Genomic DNA, 21,091 nt, shown 5'->3' on the forward strand with positions numbered 1-21,091 from the left:
CCATCCTGTCTCATTTTACAGGGGAGGAAATCAACTGCCTTTGCAAGCCCGAATGACTAGAAGCATCCGCAGCAGCAGGAACTTGTGGAGGGGAAGCCGGTTCCAGGGGGAGGGGAGGGCTTGGGTACGTGAGAGGCAAACAGCACCGTTTGCCTCCTTCCTTCTCCAACACATATTCTCAGTTCTAGTGAGACTGTTGTGCTCGTGGCCGCCCTACTAAGAGTTCACTGCTGATGCTGGTGCTGGTGCATGTTCACAGACCAGTCTTAGGTGGTAGCCTGAGGCACAGGATCTCTGGAATCCGTGCCTAGTGTCAGAGACTCTGGGCCAACCCAGATCTGATGGGACTCCATTTGTCTAGGAGGACACAAGAGACAAAAATGATGGTCAAGTAAAGGAAACCAAAAGGAGGAGGAGGTGGGCGTGGAGCTGGTTAGGAGTGTGCTCAGGGTCAGGTAAGAATTAAAGAATGAAGGGATAAATGAGGAGCATTCAGGGCTTACTCTATGTAAAGCAGAGCACAAGACACGGGAACATGGAGGGCAAAAAGTCTCTCTCCTGGAGAGGCATTTGGGACGATGCCCAGAAGGTTTTAAAACTCTGCATACCCTTTGATCCAGCAATGCACTACTAGGTCTGTATCCCAGAGATTTTTTTAGTATTTTATTTTATTTTAATTGTCATGCAAAGCACACTCCCATCTTGGTCACTGCTGTCAAAGCAAACTCAGACATAACCAAAACCCCAGCATAAAATCATAGACACATGGATGTGAAAGGTGACCCAAGTTGCAAGGAGATTAAAAAAGGGCAAAAGACCTGCTTGGACACAAATACTGATAGTAGTCCTGTAAAGAAGGGGACGTCCATCCTCCGGGAAAGGCTGAACTAGCTGTGGCTTAGGAGCACGACAGAATATGACTGTGCTGGAAGAGGAGGTTTCAGAAGAGCCTGGGAAGACCTCCATGAACAGATGCCAAGTGAGCAGAACCAGAACGTGCACTCTATAAAAGCAGGATTATAGGACGAATGTGCGCAGCAGAGCTATTGCCAGCAATGCAGTGATGGATGAAAAGCGCCATGTGTCTCGAGAGAGTCGGCGTCTGAAAGCAGACCCAGACATGTTACAGTTCACATCATTTATCCGCGTGTTTATTCAAGCTCCCCTTTCACAAAGTGAAAGATGGAAAGATGCTTCACATGTGTAAAATCTGTGTCATTCCAATACATAAGGGATGTCAGCTGCAGGTCAGCTGGAAATGGGGTGCTGGGAAAATGCAGATGGAAACTGTCTTTAATGCCATTCCTACAGAGGACGCCCGATTCGTTCCTGCGGCCGGCCCTTGGGCAGGACCGGGTGCTGCGGGGTGGTAAGAACTTCTGTGGCAAACACTCTTCCAGGGTCTTCAGGAGCCGTGGCTGCTGAGGTGGGGCGCTGCGGCACTGGCCCAGGTAGTCGACCCTCATAACTCCGTGAGGGTTGGTTTACCCCCAGGAGAGCTGCTGGGACCAGGAACCAAAGCTGCTCCTTCTGGGTCTCCGTTCTACCCTTTCCATCACTGTAGGGATGGGGGAAGGGGGGGTCTCTGCTCCTCAAATAATAGGCTCCTTGATGAAAGTTTATTCATTGATGGATCCTTTTTTGGAGACGTCCACACTTCTGGCTATCTTTGGTTGGGGAAGGTACCACTTAGAGCCAGAGGATTTGGGTTTTAATGAGTTCTGCTGCTTCCCTTGGACAAGTCATAACGGCATGTGGGAGAAGGGACTGCTGTTCTGGGTAAGGTTGGGGCAGATGGTGGCCCCTGTTGTGCCCTTGGCCTAAGGATTGTTTGATAAATTGCTACCTGGAATGCTCTCCTCCATACCTTTCCCCCAAAGCTTCCCTTATTTCCTTTAAGACCCATATTCCATTTATTCAAGAAGCTTTTCCAGTCTGACCTCCCTGTGGCTTCATGGCTTCCCTGAGATGATTTCCCCATTTGCACCATTTTGTACACACAGCTGAATGGATGTTGCTTCCCCATTAGACTATGAACTCCTCCTCAAAGACAGGTACTGTTCTAGCCTTTCCTAGGCAAATCCATTCTCAGCTCAGTGCTTGGCACATAGGAAATGCTTCATCAGTGCTTTTTGACTCTTTCCCTTCCACGTGCCCAGTTCCTTTGACGGACCCTTGAGGTCTCTTCCAGCTCCAGACTGTCTTACAACCGTTCTACCCCCAACCTACACACCCACAGAACATGGACCAAAAGCCGCAAAGATCCAAAGCCCATCTGGCCCCGCTTCATCTCACAAGGAGGCCCAGAGGCCGCCACACGAGTCCTGTTGGCCATCTGGTGGCCACGATCCAACTTCTCACTCGTGAACCCAATCTGTAAGCGGGCCCTTTCCAAGTAGCAGCAGCGTGCTGCTCCCCATATCTCCAGGCGACGTCCCTGCCTTCCTAATACACACTCCATCAGCTTTCTCAGCTACCCTGGGAAGTTTGTAGCTAAAATCTCCAGATCTTTCCCTGAAAAATTGCTCAGGCCTCCCCAATCCTATACTTTGGGGAAGGTGTTTTGGCCCAAGAATACTTTACATGTGTAAATAGCTAAGACATATGTAACACCTTTAAGTTTTGCAGTGCACTTTACCAAGATTAGCTTAGTTGATCCTCACAAAAGGTGACATTAAGATCTCTCTTTTGCAGATGAAGAAACTGAGACAAATAGATGTTAAGGGACTTATCCAAGGTTGAACAACTACAAAGTGCCCAGGTCTTATTGCCTTGGAACCAAGAGCTTTAACTCTAAGATGGGAAGGTAAGGGTTTTGTTTCGTTTTTTTAAGCAAACCAAGTAAGGAACAAATAATAGCCTCTTCCTGAAGGGGAGAGATGGATGTTCTGAAGGAGAAAGAAATGACTTTCTGTTCTCCCAGGAATCACGTGGCATCCCAGAAGCAACTCCATAATCCTCAAGAAGAACAAATGACTAATCATTATCTAACAGTCACTGTAAAGCCGAGCCTGAAAAGAACTGTGTGGTCCAAAGAGGGATCACTTCCAACTAGTGGGATGAGGTGAGGCTCCACGGCGTACCCAGCTTCTACACTGGGCCTTCCAGGCCACTTCTGACGTTTCCTGGGAGGCGAGGCCTTATGAATCTTCACTCATTGCAGACACGCTCCCCCCAGAGCCACCAACTGCTCCATTTGCTTGTGAGAATAGTTGTTATGCAACTAAATAAAATATTTATTCAATATTTTAAAGTTTGCAAAATGTTTTAGATATTTCACTGGATCTTAAAGCCAACCCTTTGAACTAAGGTACTACAGGAATTTGCCCCAGAGGCACTTATGCTTTCTCATTCAGTCATTCCCACAACAAAACTCTGAGCTCTCCCCTATCTTTTATACCAGCTTCTCCCTTTACCTCTGGCCTCTGTACCAAACCTCACACACACCCAAGCACTCAGTCAATACCAACGGACTGATTTTTCATCCAAATTCAATTCACACTTTCAAGGTTTAGACAGGGTTTGCAAAATTCCTTCTTTATTACTTGTTTAAGGAGACAATTTGAAAGAGGAGCTGCTCCAATACCACTCCACACATCATTTTCAACCTAACTCTTGAAGATTTAGATAATGCAGGGTCAGCTGCACTTTAACAAACACAACTGCTAGGGAAGCAGTTCTGAGACTGGCCCAAAGAGAAGTGATCTCCAAGGTCTCCTGGAGTTCTAAATCCTATGGTTCCATGAAAAGGACATCTGGAAAGTACGTAGCCTCATTAGAACTGGCCCAGACTGTTGTCATCTTCCTAAGCCAGATGGACTTTCAAAAGCTGCTTTTCTAAGCACCACAGTATCCATAGCAACCTCAAGAGAACAGATTTAACTATCATCACCCTTTCAAAGCTCAGTTGCCTATTATATGCAAATATTTTAGTATCTGCTTCAAAAATGAGCAAATATGTGATTGTTAAAAAAATGGAAAATATATCCTTATATAGGTAAAAGCGAAACATTTAAAATTAAGAGATAAAAGAGCCTTTGGCAAGAGGATTGTATCATGAAGAGAATCCCACAGAGTGCAAGTATTCGCATGATACAATGTTTGCAAAGATAAATTGCCAGGAAGGCAAATGTAGATTTTGCTGTGCCTCCTGAAACAAAGCTTTTACACTGACAAAGCTTCTACTACCACCTATACCAGATAGTACACAAAGCAAATGTGAACATTCAAACACACTAAATAAGCACAAAACTATTTTTAAATAAAAAAAGTTTTATTTCCAAGACTTGTAAAACATCTCCTGAAAGACCAACTTTCCCAGAAACCCATAGATAATACACTAATGCTTTTTTCTACTATTCGAATGTGCATTAGGTCCAGAATACGAAACTGGTAACACAAATCACCATTCTTCAACAATGTGAACAAGGAGAAAAATGCTTGAGGAACAACATGTTTACTTCAAGCACTAAGAAGAAATATGAGCACAAATGAAATGAGTCATGAGCTATATATGATTAAACCTTTGGCACTAGGAATCAGGGTGTTTTATCACTTAGCATTCACGGGGATCATCAAAGTGCTTAGTGTCAAAGGAATGAAACCACCAGAATTCAAGCAGCTTTGTCAAATAGACACTGAAACATCCTATATACAGAATATCACTCTCCATGTCTGTTCTTACACACTGGCAGCAACTCTGAAAGAGAAGGAAGGGCTGAAGCACCTCCCTTATGCCCTTTCTATTTCAAACAAAACAGACTTTTTTTTAAACATCAGTCCTGATTACATAAACACAATTTTAAAGTACAATATATGTGCAAGAAAGGGACTAATAGAACAGATAGATAGGTTAACAGAGACCCAAAAAGAACAAAAAGTATCCAACTCCTTAGACAGCTTTCCGGTGGTATTCAGGAGGGGCAACCTCATAGTCACTGGCGCTAAAAAGCGCTGAAGAATTCTTCGCCAAATATCTAGACCAGAAAAAGAGTTTGTGGTTAAAAATGGTGTCAATCATAATACTTTCAGTAAGAATAGAACCTGCCACTCCCAGTCCCATCCCTCTATTAATGCCTATAATATTTATATCTACTATACATTATTTATTCCTTTTAAAGATTACTTTAAACAAAGCCTTTTTAAAGAATCATTTTAACATACAGTTAGTTCTAAGTTTGACCATCAAAAAGAAAAATACTGAAGAGTGTTCATTTTTTCCTAGATGTCTCTTCCTCCTCTACTTGTAGTTTTCAAACAATTCTCATCCACATTTACTTGAAAATTCAAAAGCACAATGCATTTGGATATTCAAAGACTACAAAAATGGAGTCTATGAAATTGAATAAAAAACAGTAATCCAAAGGTATAGAAGTAGAAATTGGTTCCTGGCATTGGGGCTGTTTTTAAGAGACCAAGTATTCAAATTCTGACCTGCTACAGACTTCTAACATTCTACTACTTAAAGCAAATTCTTTCAGTGCTTTGAAAGCAATTCTTCACGTGAAATCAAAGCAATTCATCACATTACATCAAACACTTTCAAAATTCAGCTCTGACATAAGACTAGGGACTGACTTCACAGGGGGACTCCTTCTGACTACAGATCAACATCTTCCCTGCAGATTTTCAAGGCTCCTGACACTGAAGCTTAGAGTTGGAAGTGACCTTGGAGGATCATCAGGACCAATCAGAATATTTTACAAATGAAGACAATTAGGGCAAGAAGGAAGGGCCCCGCCCATGATGGCCCAGCCAGTCTGGATAGGGACACAATTGGCCAGATCTAGGTCATACTCCTACTTCAGTCTTTCATTATAGACTAGAAGATTATACTTACTTTAAGAAATCATGCAAATAGTTTAACAACAGAGCCAAACTCTTCTCATCAAGGGGAGTATAGGCCAGCATTGCTCCAATTCTCACTATTTAAAACAAAAGAATAGCATGGTAGCATTAGTGTCTCCTCCCTCCCTCCCACCCAGCCACACCCTAATCTCAGCTCCATTGGAGCCACATCAAATTCTATTAAGTCTGGATTTAGAAAATCTAGTACCTCTAACTTTTACAGGCTATGAATCAAAATACAATCACCCATTTTAGGTGATTGTTTCCCATTATCTTCAGGTATCAATCAAATTAGCAAGCATTTCTGAAGTGCCTACTATGTGCCAGGCCGTGGGACACACATACAAATAGCTAAACAAAGAAAAGAGAAACCATAACGCGGCCATCACGCAGAGCAGGACAGAGGCTGCGTACCGAACAACCGGAGCAGGTGCGGCGCTCCATAGACCTGCGACATCGGGGCATCGGGGTGATCGGCGAGGATCTCGGCATACTGAGGCCTCTCAAACTTGTAGAGGAGCTGGGTGCCCAGCATGACATTGAAGTACTCTTTGATCCCCGCAACCACTTCATTCACGGCATACTCCCTGGCAAACAGAAACCACCCCGAGAGTGAGCCCGTGCAGGAGATGGAGCTCCTTGTGGAGCTGGCCTGACAACATGCCTGCCCTCCTCAAATACTTCTCCAAATGGATCTGCCACTTCTGAGTCTTGTCTTTCCAACTAGACTACAAGAGCATCATCAGGGAACTACCAGAGTCCTGACAAGGGGCTGCCTCCATTGTTTCATGTGACTGTCAGAACAGGAGGGGACACCCTCGAACCACCCAGAAGCTCCTCTCCAGGCCCTGCGCAGGTGAGAACGCTCTTCGACTTAACTGGCGTTTCTACTGTACAGCATGGAGGTGCTCCAGTTACTAGAGCACAAAAGGCTCAAGCCAAGACTGTTCGATCCGTATCCATGAATGACCTCACCTTCTTCTGAACTTAAAAGATATATTTAAAGCTAATGAAGTAAGAATGAAAAGATTTCATTAAGACCTTAGACCAAAGTCCCAGGATGATTAGCTCCTTCCCTTCCAATACGAAGCCGCCCAACAGATGGCTCTCCCCAGCCATGTTAGCTGATGGTGCTGTCACACCTATATGCATGTTAATTATTCATGTTGTTATCACGGTTACTCCTACTACTAGGCCAAGGCCATAAGGCTGACTCAGCCACGTCCTGTTCCCTGGCCACAGGTGGCAGCACTCCCGTCGTCCCAGGACCAAAAATGCACACTTGCAAGCTGAAGCCAGGGGCAGTCTGTGGTCATGAAACAAGAACACGGCCGAGCCATGTGAAACTCAAGACTTTGCCATATTACTGTACAGTTGAGCAAATTAAGTGAATACAGACAAAATTCAGTAGGAAGTAAATTCATCTTCTCTACAGATACTATACGGAAGATAGGATAGCTATTTGGAGATGTTTCATGAAAGTTTGGTCACCTCGCTAGTACCTTAAAGACAAGTGCCAATCCCCAATTCCATTTATTTCCAATTTCTTTACAGCACTGAGTCTGTCTCTCCTTTGCATAGTAGCTACAGAGAACAAAAGCAATTAATTTTATATGGTTGGTGGACTAGCTCTTTAAGTAAAATGTTTTTAATAGTTTATTCATTACTAGACTAAGCATTAGGAAAGAATGGGAGAAGAGAAGTTTACTTAAAAGGAAGAGCCCAGTTATGTTTCAAATGTAGAACATACTAATTGGCTAGTCGCTGTTGATGTAAGTACAGACCCCAGATGACACATCTAATTTAGAAGCAGATGTCGCAGACTTGAACTTATTGCAGAACAGGCATATCTGGCCCTTCTAAGAGGAGCTTCCCTTTTTTGGTTAGGCATTTTAATCTCATAAGAAAACACAACGTGCTTACTTGTTATCTGTGTTTCCACGTGATTTCTTGTAACTCGCATAATCTTCCAGAATTGAGTCCACATTCTTCTTGGCAGGAAGATAAAAAAGCTATGAAAAACAAAATGCAATTCAATACTTGCAGTCTTAGTCATTTAAAAAAAGTATATAAAAAAGGTACAAAAAAAAAAGGGAATAGCTTTAAGGCATTAAAACTCAAATGAAAGTTATTACAAGACAGGAATAAGAAAGCTTTTTAAAATGTTCATCTGTTGACCAAACCTGCATAGACTCGAGTCATTTCCCCCACAACCATTATTAATTAAAGAAAGCTTAAGTTTGCTAATTACAAGTCTACTAAGTACATACAAAATTATGAAAATTTAGCTCATCTAATCCAAAGTATTCCAACAAAGATCTGTGATCTCATCTGTATGGCCGGGGTATCTGTTGTCCATCCTCCTCATCAGGGGCCACATCTATATTCTTTTTTAATTTGGATGACACCTTTTAAGCCTTGTTTCTGTTACAGTCTATTCAAGCCTAATAATATATGCCTCTACTACATTTTGTGAGACACGCACTTCTAATTTCTTGAGATTGTTGGGTTCCCTGATTCACTGGCAAACACCCAGAGAATTTCACTGTTAAGAAGATAGAATTTTGTTTCTAAGAGTAGTTAGAGGTCATGAAAAAAAGCTTTCGAATTTCCTGAAAACAATCTGGACTAGTAGAGAGTGAACTCCAAGAAGAGAGTCACTCCAAGAAGGAAGTAGGCTTCAAGAAGGTCAGCTCAAAGAAAGTCAGCCTCAGGTGTCACCTTCAGTTCCAGTCATTGTTTTGGGTGAGTGGATAACTGGTTTTCCCTTCCTATTTTCTGGAAATAGTTTAATTCTGACTGAAGGTTAACAAGTCCTGAATTGGAACAACATTTAGTTAGATAGTCTTTTCTACCCTTTTGGATTTCTCTACTTTCACTCTTTCCACCTCTTTTATAAATAAAAGATTTTTTAGAAAATAAACTTGAGATGAAACTGTATTTTAAGTGACCTTCAAAACAGATCAAATCCTTGAAATTCATAATCCTAAGCATAAACTTTATTTTGGTGAATAAATTACACCATCATAAAAGTGATGAGATGAAGGGTCAATGACTGTGGGAACCCTGTGAACACTTTGCATCTGAGCTCATAACTGGCTAAATTTTGTGGTCCTGCTTTGTTTATTATTTTTTGTTCTGGGTTGGGAAGAAAAAGATATATATTTAGACATTAATGTGATGTTAAAAACAAAGAAATCATGACATGAGTGTCATTACCATCATCATTATTACAGTCAATGAAGGATTAATTCCTCTGGCACATACCAGCCATGTGACCACAGGCAAATCCCTTAAAACTCTTAGTGTTCTAGGCTAGTGACATCCAATATCAAAAGAAACAAGCACATGTACATATAGATGCCTGCCAGTCATATACTGACTTGGAAAACCACATATTAACATTCTCTGATCTAATGCTTTTTATTTATTTGTTTAAATATTTCCTGATTACATTTTAATCTGGTCTGACCTACACTGAGAAGTGTGGTCCTGCCTATGTCTGACACCTCTGTTCCACGCAATTCTCTAAAACTATAAATTGCAGAAGATGCCACATCGTAGTGAGGAAGTTTTCTCACTTGAAATTGTCCAGATTAATGAAATTACGGGTCCAGTTCCCATTCTGTATCCCTAAGTACTCTTTACTTTATCTAATATACCAATGGAATATAAAAGAAAGCCAAGTTTTCTTTGCTTAAGTCAACCATATAAAAAGGAAAAACCAAAAGAAGGTCCACCTGCTGGCACAAAATATTTATTCATTTATTGGTGTCTTTCATAAACGTTCTATGTTCGTTTTATTGTTATTAACAAATGGCATCAACTCACCTTCAAGAGGTTAACTCTAAAGGACCAAGTAATATGTTATGATTAAAAATGATAAGGGCCGAGATCAAAAGGGAGAATGGTATTTTAATAAAAGCCATGCTGATAGAGATAAACTGACCACGTGCCTATAAGAAAAACCTATTCCAACCTCACCTCAGTCATTTTCCTTTCCTCTCTCCGCCAGCTCAGGTAACTGAAGAGGCCGGTAGCTAAAGAGGAAGTTCCAAGTCACTCCCCCCTCTTTTAAAACAGTCCCTCACCTTCGATACCTTCATCCAAAACAGGAAACCCATTGGACCATGGGAAATGTAGTTTTAAGGACCCCCACAGGTCCACAGAAGTTTGTCAAACACTATATTGAGGTTCAATCCTTCCAAATAGAACCCCAGGTGATTTTAACTAACACATTACCCCCCCTGTGATCCTTTGGGAGATAAATCTCCCCAATGGATCAGGAAAATATAATCAAATTAGAGTTTACAATAAGTTAGAGATAAAAGGGAGAAAGAACAAAACCAATGTTTGGTATATTGACAAAAAAACCATTAAGGGGGCAGTCCCCCTTTCTGGCATAAACTGTCCATTCAAAATAAATGCATCCAACCCCATAGTTCAGATCAACTGCGCCCCAAAGTTCAAATTTGGGTCTTCATGATCCAGTGAAGGCTCTTCAGGCACCTTTTGGAGCCTCCACCAAACAGGTTCATCGTCTGGATTCTGGGGAGATGGCAAAATCCTTATCCTGAAATTACTTTCAAAGAATTTAAACTTTACATTATAGATTACAAAACATACATTTTCTTCTGAGAATTAACATTACCCCTCTGAGGTTACTTCTAAAGGAGTAAAAATTGACTTGCATTATGTAGCCAAGATATAATTCCTCCAGTCTTCAGAGGCTACTCTCGCTACCATCCTCTTGCATGATTTGGATAATAGCAGGAAAGCCAGAAAAAGTATAAGCTACATAAAAGATTTTTCTACTGATTTGCTGCTAATACCTAGAAATACTCTCCTTATTTATATACATGATAGCAACACTTGCCATGAACTCATTTTGAGATAAACACAAATAATAAGCTAACAGAAAAATTACCTGTTTTTGTCTGGTAATCAGGTCCCAATCATCAACAAGCCACGGTTTCAGTTCTTCAGGAATCTTCACTTTAACTTCAACTCTGTTCATAAATGTTTCTTCCTGAATAATGAACAAACCAAAGAGAATATTTTCTTTAAGATAAAAAAAAAAACTCTAGACATAATTTTCCTAAGGCTTTGAAAGATTACATCATTCAATTATACAATGTATTCAATACTCTAATGGAAATATCATTTCAAAAATTTCAAATGAAATCAAAAAACTCGGCTACTTAGAGAGAAAATTTTTATTCTGAATCAGAAGGGAAAAGAACTTTCTCAAGTAAAACTAACTTGTGACTTAATATCCTTAAGTCTTAGAATTATTTTAAATATTGTATTTAAATATGAGGTTTCATATTTATTGGTGACACTTTAGTCAATACTATATAGACATCCTTAAGTATGAACTACAGTATTTCTAGTTAAGGCTAGAGTAGCAGCACACAGATAGCAATTTCTAGCCTGTGTCACCATTTTAACAATCTCATTTTTAGACATGAAAACTATGTTAGATCATGTTCACAATGTGTAATCAACCAAAAGCAATGAAATATACCAATAAAATATATATTTAGCAGAAAATATTAAGATTTAAAATGATTTCAAAGTAAGAATTTCAAAAGAACTCTAAAGATGAACTATTTTGAGACCTTTTTTCTGTTTATGTAATTATTGGCCAAGTTAAACACGATCTATCTACTCAGGCTAAAACTAAGTCTGTCAAATTATCTATAAATGCATGATTCAGTTATTAAATGTCTTGAGTACATAGGAAAAGAATGCAGGTACAATCTATACAAAAAAAATTTAAAAAAAGTCAAATTATACAGAGGTATCATATCTCAGTAATAGAGCTTCTGGCGAAGAGAAAGCTTGGAATATGAATTCTCATTTTAAATGGTTGCAAAAGTGGTTTTGGGCTTCAAGAAATTCAACTTTGTATTAGACAATTTGCTCAACTGGCCATTTATTAATTAAAAGCATCAAGGTGTTAAATGTGTCAAACATGACTGCACAAAGAAACATAAGGTTCTTGGTTTTCAAATACTAACTACATGAAGAGTTTATAACAATACTTTGAAGCTCTCAAGAATAATCCGTTTGTACATTTAGAATTTGGCACCCTGGGGGCAGCTGGGTAGCTCAGTGGAGTGAGAGTCAGGCCTAGAGACAGGAGGTCCTAGGTTCAAACCCGGCCTCAGCCACTTCCCAGCTGTGTGACCCTGGGCAAGTCACTTGACCCCCATCGCCCACCCTTACCAATCTTCCACCTATGAGACAATACACCGAAGTACAAGGGTTTAAAAAAAAAAAATAAAGATATTGACTTGGACTACCATCATTTAAAAAAAAAAAAAAAAAAGAATTTGGCACCCTAAATGTTCCCCTTGAAGACATATATTTTTAATTCTATGTAATTTAAAATGAAAGGAAAAAAACGTACACTTTCAACCGTCGGATCCACACGGGCCCTTTTCTTCCGAGGTGGCTGAGGTGTCTCACTGGTACTACTACCTTCTCCAATTCCAGGAGCTAAAAGAAAAAAATGAAGCTATAAAATGATTTCAACAAAACATTTTTTCTAATAAGATATTTTAACATTTTGGAGAAAATGTCATTCACTTAACTTTTTTTCCCCATTTTCCAAACATGAAATGTTATGTCTATTATCTAGAGGTCACTTAAGTCAAGGAACCATATCTATTCTACTATTCAACTAAACCAAGCAAAACATCATGATGTTACCCTCTTCTATTTATGCTTAGCATCCTGGGACTCATTTAACCTCTTTGGCAAAGATCATTAACCGCATTTCATAGAGATATGAAATACACCAAATTAAGACTACTGCTTCACAATCAAGTCCCATTTTCTCTAATGACCATTTTCAGCAACTTCAACAAAGCGCTTCTTTATCGTTGAGCTAGGTGAGGTAGAAGGACCTGTTTTAAATATGTCTTTATCCTCATATTTAAGGAGGAAAGAGTAAGGCAGGAAGATAAATTAAAGAGGCTCTACCCTCTGCCACAATGATGGTTCAAGGCTATGAGGTAGATGCTCATTTGTGGCACTCTGGCCAGACAGCAGGCAGGGGTGGGATACATGTAGGAGATGAGAAGAAAAATATCAAGGTTTCAAACATGTCAACTGGATAAGTAATTGAAAATTAGAAGATGAAACGGGCTTTGGCAGAAAGAAGTCATTCAGTTTGGAACACGTGGAATTTGTTGTTGTGGTTGGACATCCAAGTGTAAATAACCTACAGTGAGTCTGGGATGTGAATTTAAAGCCTCCAAGAAAAAGTTAGGGCTAGAGATACATGATTTGGGAGTTAACAAACCTATGGGAATTAAATTCTCAAGGAAGAGTAAGCATAAACACAAGAAAGGCAGTTCAAGAACATTTGGGAACATCAACATTAAGGAGCAGACCATATTCCAATGAAAATCAATGTCAGTGATAGTGACAGAAGTAGTAGCTATGTTTTAGTTTCTAAACTTTCTTATAAAAAAATTTATGTTTTGGGGTAACTAGGTGGTATAATGGATGGAACAGAGGGCCTGGAGGCAAAATGACCAAAATTGGTCTTGGACACTTTCTAGCTGTGTGATCCTGACCAAGTCAGTTATTAACCTTCTTGTCACATGTAAAACAAGAAAATAACAGCACCTACCTCACGAAATTGTTGTGAGGATCAAATGAGGTAACTGTAAAGTGCTTTGCACAGTGCCTGACATAGTAGATGTCTATATAAATGATAGCTACTATTATTATATAACTCATGTTTTCACTCAACTCACCCCAACTTGACCTCATCTGAACACTCCTTAAACTTGGTTTTGGACTACTGATGGGAAGAAGGGTAGAGGGGGAGGTATCACCAATTATTAAGGAGTGTTCTCTTCAAAAAAGTTGCAGAACAAATTTAATAAACATATGCAATAAAATACTTTTACAATAAGATGAGGTCACACTGTGACACAAATAATGGAGTCATAAAACAAGAATAGTTAGAAATCAATGCCCTAACACACTAGTGTATATCATCACACCATAGGGCCCTAAAATTCTTATTAAGTATCATAACCTAAAGAATGATAAGCTCGATGTTTTAAACTTGAAAATATCTCAAGTATGTATTTTCTAAAAATATGCATTAAGGGAAAAAGAAAACATCTTGCATATATTACCTAATATGTAATAATATGCTTAATAAAAATTTTTGAACTATATACCATGCCTTTCTTATAAAGAAACAATTATAGGACATCATGGAACAGATTAAGTTTAAATAAAGAGTATCTCTACTAGTAATAAGCCATTGATAAGTTTTCTATATGAAGTATAGATTAGAAGATATTTTTCTGAAACAGAATCAAAAAGAAAAAGGTCAAATTTTTGAAAAATATTCATTATGAAGTATGCTAAATTTTTGTTAAACATATCACATACTCAGGAAAACTTTTCCTCTAAAAACAGATACTGCTACATTTTTTTTAAGGTTTCTTTTTTTAAAAAATAAGTTACCTAAGAAGATAAGAAAAACATGTTCTCTGGCTTAAAATAATTGAGTAGGAAATAATTAAGGGAGAAAAGAAAACTTCAAGCTGACTTAAATTTCACTTAAGGCACAAAGAAGGGTCATATGCTGGACTACAGACTTGTACTCTTCATAGCTGAAATAAGTTGAAAAAAGGACAAGACCAAGATACTTTGCAATAAGGTCAAGGAAAGGAAAGCAAACTAAGCATTTGGGCTGAAATAAGGAATCAGGCAAATGAACAAGTAGCACAGAACAGTTTGAGTTTCCAAATCTGATGCTAAAAGAATTCTATAACACCCTACTTGAAATCTAGCACACATTATTCTGAAATGACATTTATTAGAAATGTTAAAGAGACATCTTTCAAAGTTCTCTCCTAAGCTGTCATACATAAAATGCGTCATATTTACAATGAACATTATAATTCCACTACAATGACTTAATGACAAATTCATCTGAAAAAATGAATTCAAATTTTAGATCTCTAATAAAATGCAAATAAAGCCTTAAGGAAGAAAATCAATGTCCTTACTTTTCTGTTTGTTCTTTTTGGTTTTCCTAGAGGGTGGGGAAGAGAAAAGAGTAGAAGAGAAGAAACAAAAAATTAATTTAAGTTAAATGTTATTTCATAATTTTTAAAATGTCATTCCCTCCACTGTACTCAATCTTGATGGTCAGCTTGTGCAGCAATGGCAGTATCTACAAAGGACACAGGAGGATAAAGATGCTCTCCTGGTTCAGAGCTACATACACAGCTGGATGAATTCACACCAGCTTCCAAAGGATGAAAGAAAAGAAATCCAAGACCACTGGAGAGGCTGCCATTGGACACTACTGTCATCCTGGCTGCCATAAAAATCCTTAGCTATTCTCCACAGTCACAATTTAATATGAATATTTCAAGACTTTTAATCAATAGAGCCAATTGTATTATTTAACCATATCATCTAAAGAGGAAAGGATCCATTCACCATAACCTTTTCCATGGAAAACAGGCTAGTTTCATGCTGGCATTTAGTAATGCTTTATTGCTTCTATAAATGACTTTATTCTTATTTCTAAATTAAGAGCTTTTAACATGTAGGTGGCTAAAATATTTGAAATCACGTTAATAGTATACCATCACTGAGTGTTTTATTTCATCCATCCTCCCTTATTTGCTTCTCACTGCACTCCTCTGATTCAAATTGCCTTTGGTTTAATTGACTCTGTAGGAGCTACATTCCAGGAGATCAACAATTACACTAAGTAATCCTCTGTGCATCCCCAATTTACACAGAACACTCCACAAATCACTTTTTCCCGTTAACATGTTTAGAAGTTCTCTAATTTAGCCTCTAGTCTTCCACTTATACTACAACCAAAGCTAAACAGGTGCCAGAATTTTTGTACCCTGATCTCAATTAGTTCTAGGCTTAACTTGGAGTTACCACCTAGGTAACATTTAACTCTTCAGAGTCTCAGTTTCCTCATCTATAAAATGAAGATATTTGTAGTACCTTCCTCACAGAGCTGTTGTGAGAACTGAATGACATAACATAAAGCACTTTGTGATCCTTAAAACATTACATAAATGTTATCATCAAATGGAAAAGAACTTCCATATGAATTATCTCTGGTATTAACAAAACCTTCCTCCAATGCTTCATCAGAGCCAAGAAACAACCCTGGCTTCTTAAAGTCAGGGATAATGATTTTATCATGCCTACAAAGGCTGAGAGCTCAGCTATGAAAAGTCATGGCTCTGTCACCAGAGAATGAGTCTAGCTAAGTGCAGAAAGAATCCATGCCAGAATATTTACTAAGGTATAGCAAAAGGGTAGGATCCGCCTGTCTTGTTTTGTGGGTAATGGGGGTACCAAAGGAGAAAGTGGTGGTCAGAATGAGTAAATCATAGAAACCTGAAGTACTGAAATACTAAAAAATACTCATATACCTGAATATATGAAGAGGCAAGGTAGATTTTAATTTCTATTCGTTTTCATCAAAACAGAATGAATGCCAAAGAGAAGTTCTTACCCTTTTTTGTGTCATGGACCTCTCTTAACAGTCCAGTTAAAGCCTACGGATTCCTTCTCAGCATGTTTTTTAAAGCATAAAATACACAGGATGGCAAAGGAAACCAATTATAATGACATAGTTATAAAATTATTTTTTTTTAAAGTTTCCAAATCATAGATTAAGAACACCTGGTAGAAAATGTTCAATTAACAAATGTTAACAATGATTAAAGAATATAATAGTAATTTGATTAGCTTTACAATGCAAATGTACTTGCCCCAACTACAGATTTGTAGAGTTTCAAAGATAATTGTTATTAAGCAGGGTCTTAAAAGAATGAAAAATAATTTATAGTTTAGGAACTTGGCTCCTGGAGTTAGAAGGAACTTCCAAAGTCATCCATACTGAAGACATAGGAAGGTCACTGAAGTGATTTGTGGAAATGGCCTATTTACAATGAAAGTTCAGGTCTTATGACCAATTTTTTTCAACTACTGCAGGAAAGAGGTCTTTGAAAACCAAAGTCAAAAATACAACTTTTTCACTCAAACACATACATATTTTTTCCACTTAGTAATCAGCAACAGTGCAATGAAAAGAACATTGGATTTGGAATCCTAAGATCCTAAGATAGGACTCAATTCCTAGTTCTGCCATGTGTTATAGGGCAAATAGTTATACAAACCATGTAATTGCCTAGCATCCTTGATGACTTCATATACCTTTATTCTGACAGCAAGAATGCATGCTAATTTCTGGGACTAGGCAATAGATTTCCCAACAGTTACTTTGATAATTACTCAGTGTCTCTTTTGATCACTGTTTTTATTTTAATTATCTCTTCCCTAAAAAAATGATGCAGTAGGGATACAACAAATATTAATCCAGATAATGCCACACAGCATTGTGTCACTCAGACTTGGCTATGGCGAGCATTTAGTGCACAATACGGACATTAAAGATAGGATGCTAGATTTAGGAGTCCAGAGAAGCATGAGCTCCAGTCCCACCCCTGGTTATTTATTAGTTTGATGATCTTTTGAGTCTCAATTTCCTCCTGTGTAAATAATGTCTGTGAGAAGAGCTAATGAAGTAGTGAATATAAAGTATTTTGGAAATCTTAAAACATCATCAGTCATCCTACTTACAAATGAGCAGTCAATAGAGTATTTTCTGAGACGATAATACTGATGATAAACTGGAAAGCAATGTGGCCTAGAGAAGCCCTGGATCCCAAGTCTAAGGACTTGTTCAAATCACAGACTGGACATGACCCATGTGGCCCTGGGAGAGCCAGCTAACCTCTCTAGGCCTGTTTCCTCATCTGTACAAGGGGACTAGATCAGAAGCCTGACTTCTATTGTCCCTTGGCTCTAAAATTTATTATGCTTTGGGTATATGCATCTGTATTGAGGATTGGCTGATAAGATACTATGTTTTGCAGATAGCAAAGAGACAATCTAATCTCTTAACCCAAGGCAAATGTGAGCCTAACAATTCAGTCAAATCACACATACATATAGGATATACTATCCTTAGAGGACGTGTTAAAAAATTAATTTACACATACACACATCAACAAGGCTCAAACACCAAACTGGCCAGTAGCTTTTAAAACCCTAATTAAGCGCAATAAATTCAAAGGAACTAAAACTTAAACAAATATACTCTGAATTTTTGAAGGTGGATGACTCTCTTTGTGAATAGTTTGGTTAATCCACAGGGAGAAAGAGAGAAAAAGTTTTAATTATTCAAAGTGGAATAAAAATGTGAGGTTCCTCTATATAATATAAATAATAAACATTTAATCATATTTCCTAATGGAATGGAAAAATTTTTTACTAACTGCCCTTTGTCCTGCTTTTCCTTTCTATACAATCCTCTAAAAAATTCATACTTAACTTAATGGTTACCAGTATGAAAGTGGTATATTTCATTATGATACTCAAGAGAACACATTCTACACATTGGGCTTTTAAGAAGTGTTTTTTTGTTCTGGCAAGTTGTAAAAAGAAAAACCTCAATTCTTCTGCTAAAAAAACTATAATGGTGCTCAAATTTCAGCAAAACTGAAACGTACTTTTACAAAATATGAAAGATAACCAAATATGACTACTTTTTTCAAATTACCAAATGCAGGTTAAGCAGAGATCCCAAAAGTTAAGTAAAGGGTATCCTAAACAGGAACACATCCAAGCCTTCAGCCAAAACACCTAATTCCTGGTGTTTCCTCAGTATTCTTTCAGTTCCAAGATTCAATGACCCCTGAGGGTACTCTTTCCTAGGGGGCCTCTTCTAGAGTGGAAAGGCAGAACAGGCATTATCTGTGTCTTAAAGATTACAAGAAAGTACCACGGTTTACATATTCCAGCTACTAGGAGTTCTTAAGTCAAGCAATTAAAAACTCAAGAGATATAGCCACCAAAACCATATCACTTTGTCTCTATACCTACCTGTCATAGCTATATTATATCCCCTTACTTTAAAAACCTTCAAACATCACACATTTCAAGACTTCCACCTATAGGACCATGGAAAAATCTTGTGTTCTTGAGTAAGTAACAACCTCTCTGGGACTCAAGTTTCCTCAAATGTAAGATGAGAAGCTTGCAGTAGAAGATCTCTAGTGTCCCTGCAAATTCTAAAATATTATGATTGTTTCATAAAGAAAAAGTTAATGATGATAGGTGAATGAACACAATGAAGAGTTAGTTGGAAAATGGGCCATTATTTTAATAAAAAGAATGGGAATAACCAGGAAAGTATGGATATTATTGAGAAAAAAATTCAGTAGGATACCTGAGGCCAGATCAGGTGGGAAGGATAAGATAATAAAGTTCAGTAAAAAAATAGAAAAAAAAAAGTCAGGCCATTCCTGAAAAGTGAACCAGAGAGATAAGAAGGCTCCAAGAAAAAATTCCCAAGTAAGAATTATGCAGTGCTAACAACAGCCCAGGTATTTAAGACATAAACTATAATGAAAAATTATAGATATTAAAGCCCACAAGCATACCCCCTAAAGACATTTTAAAATGTTTTACATAATTATTCACATAATTAATGTAATAATTAAGACAATTATTAAGTGTCCCATATTCTTTATAGTTTACATAACTATTTTTTGGGGAGCAAAACAATTTATTAAAAACACCTTACTATTCTGAATAGACTGAAAATGTTTTAAGTTTCTTATTTCTAAGAAGAGCTTAAAACTTAAAATGATTCTATTTTAGAGGGTAAAACTGTATATGTAAAAGAACTTGTAAATCGCTAAAGTGCTATAAAAACAAGTTACTATGTAACAGAACATTCAAGCCAAGGGTTCTGAAGTTTATTTTAATAGTGTGAATGAGATAGCATCAGAAAATGTGAAGTTCACTTTGAAGGAAAAGCTTTCATTGCAAAAGTGGTATTATGTACTTGCTCATTTGCTTCTCTAGTTCTAAACTGATCATGAACTTAGTAACAATTTCACAAGAGGCATGGGACATAAGTCCAACCAATAATTTATTTGAATAATGGTTTATGCCAATACTTTCTCAATGAGGAACTTAATTCCTCAAAGGAAAAACATTTAGACTGATTTAAAATTGAACCTGAAACAAGTAAACTATGAATCAGATTACTGACCTTAGTTTGTTATTTAAAGATGGAAGCAAAAAAGAGACATGCTATATGTATATCTTTTGACTAAAGATAATATCGGACAATTTCTAACTGAAATTGTGCAATTTCAATGAGGCCGCACCTTTATGCCACTGCTACGATAATTTATTCTTAACTTTATTTTGATCTTTTGGGGAGCTACATAATAAGAACATGTATGAACAGTTGGCAATTTATTTACTAATAATTATACATATTAAAAATGAGTGCTACACAAAATTTTCAAAAGATAAAAAATTGAATAAGCAGCTCAGTAAATCAAGTGGTTATTTCCTAAACTTTAAAAAAAAAAAAAAAGGAATACTAATACACTCAACCGAATAACAAAGTTACCAGTAATAAAATCCAAAACAAAACCTAAAAGACTACTATTATGCATGATTAAAAATATTCTTATTAAACCTAAAAAACAAGGGAACATGGATATCAGGATGAAAATCTGGTATGACAATCCATCCTTAACTCACCGCATTGATATTGCAGAGGTCTCCAAACAGCGAGTGATCCATCTGTTCTGAAAAAGTCTAGGCACAATGGGTTATGGTAAGGACAGAGTGTCAGACCTGATGTAGTCTTCAAAGAAATGAACCTTACTTTCCAAAATGAAGCAAAACTTTTCTTAAATGGAAGCTAGTTCCATATGACCTCTATGAAAGAACTTAGATGTATATGGATGTCTTTTCAAATTAACTTTTATGCAGTGAAACTTCATTATAATACTCCATCCTCTTGTATCCATCCCAGCACTTAAAATAGTTTCTAATGGTCTCAGCAAAGGGTCCCTAAAACAGCGGTAAGCATTAAAGTACTTATCCCACAGGTAAGCTTCAAAAAACTCAAACTCTTCCCCAAAAGTATTATAAGGAAGCTTCACTTTATAGAGTTTCTTAATAATGATCCTGCTAATTTAGTGGCTGAGACACTCCACCACATATTTTATATTCTAATACAAAAATACATACACATAGTAGGCACTTACTATTTATTAAATTATTCAATTGAATATTATATGGTAATTCTAGGGATAAAATGCAATATCCCTAAATCCCTAAAACCTAAAGT

At 37.6% G+C, this 21,091-nt stretch overlaps 1 protein-coding gene across 1 annotated transcript in view; it reads right to left on the reverse strand.

Annotated features, from left to right (window-relative positions):
- Positions 1-4,254: 4,254 nt before the first annotated feature.
- MORF4L1 (mortality factor 4 like 1) overlaps positions 4,255-21,091 on the reverse strand; it is a 47,350-nt gene continuing 30,513 nt past the window's right edge. The window contains exons 7-14 of the mRNA XM_044660284.1: positions 20,497-20,553; positions 14,895-14,920; positions 12,263-12,351; positions 10,775-10,876; positions 7,771-7,859; positions 6,262-6,434; positions 5,840-5,924; positions 4,255-4,976 (exon numbers count right to left, since the gene is read on the reverse strand). Of these exons, the coding sequence (XP_044516219.1) occupies positions 4,892-4,976; positions 5,840-5,924; positions 6,262-6,434; positions 7,771-7,859; positions 10,775-10,876; positions 12,263-12,351; positions 14,895-14,920; positions 20,497-20,553 (706 nt within the window). The 3' untranslated portion in view covers positions 4,255-4,891. The remainder of the gene's footprint in view (positions 4,977-5,839; positions 5,925-6,261; positions 6,435-7,770; positions 7,860-10,774; positions 10,877-12,262; positions 12,352-14,894; positions 14,921-20,496; positions 20,554-21,091) is intronic.

This window comes from Gracilinanus agilis, chromosome 2, assembly GCF_016433145.1.
Source record: "Gracilinanus agilis isolate LMUSP501 chromosome 2, AgileGrace, whole genome shotgun sequence".
Classification (NCBI taxonomy): Eukaryota; Metazoa; Chordata; class Mammalia; order Didelphimorphia; family Didelphidae; genus Gracilinanus; species Gracilinanus agilis.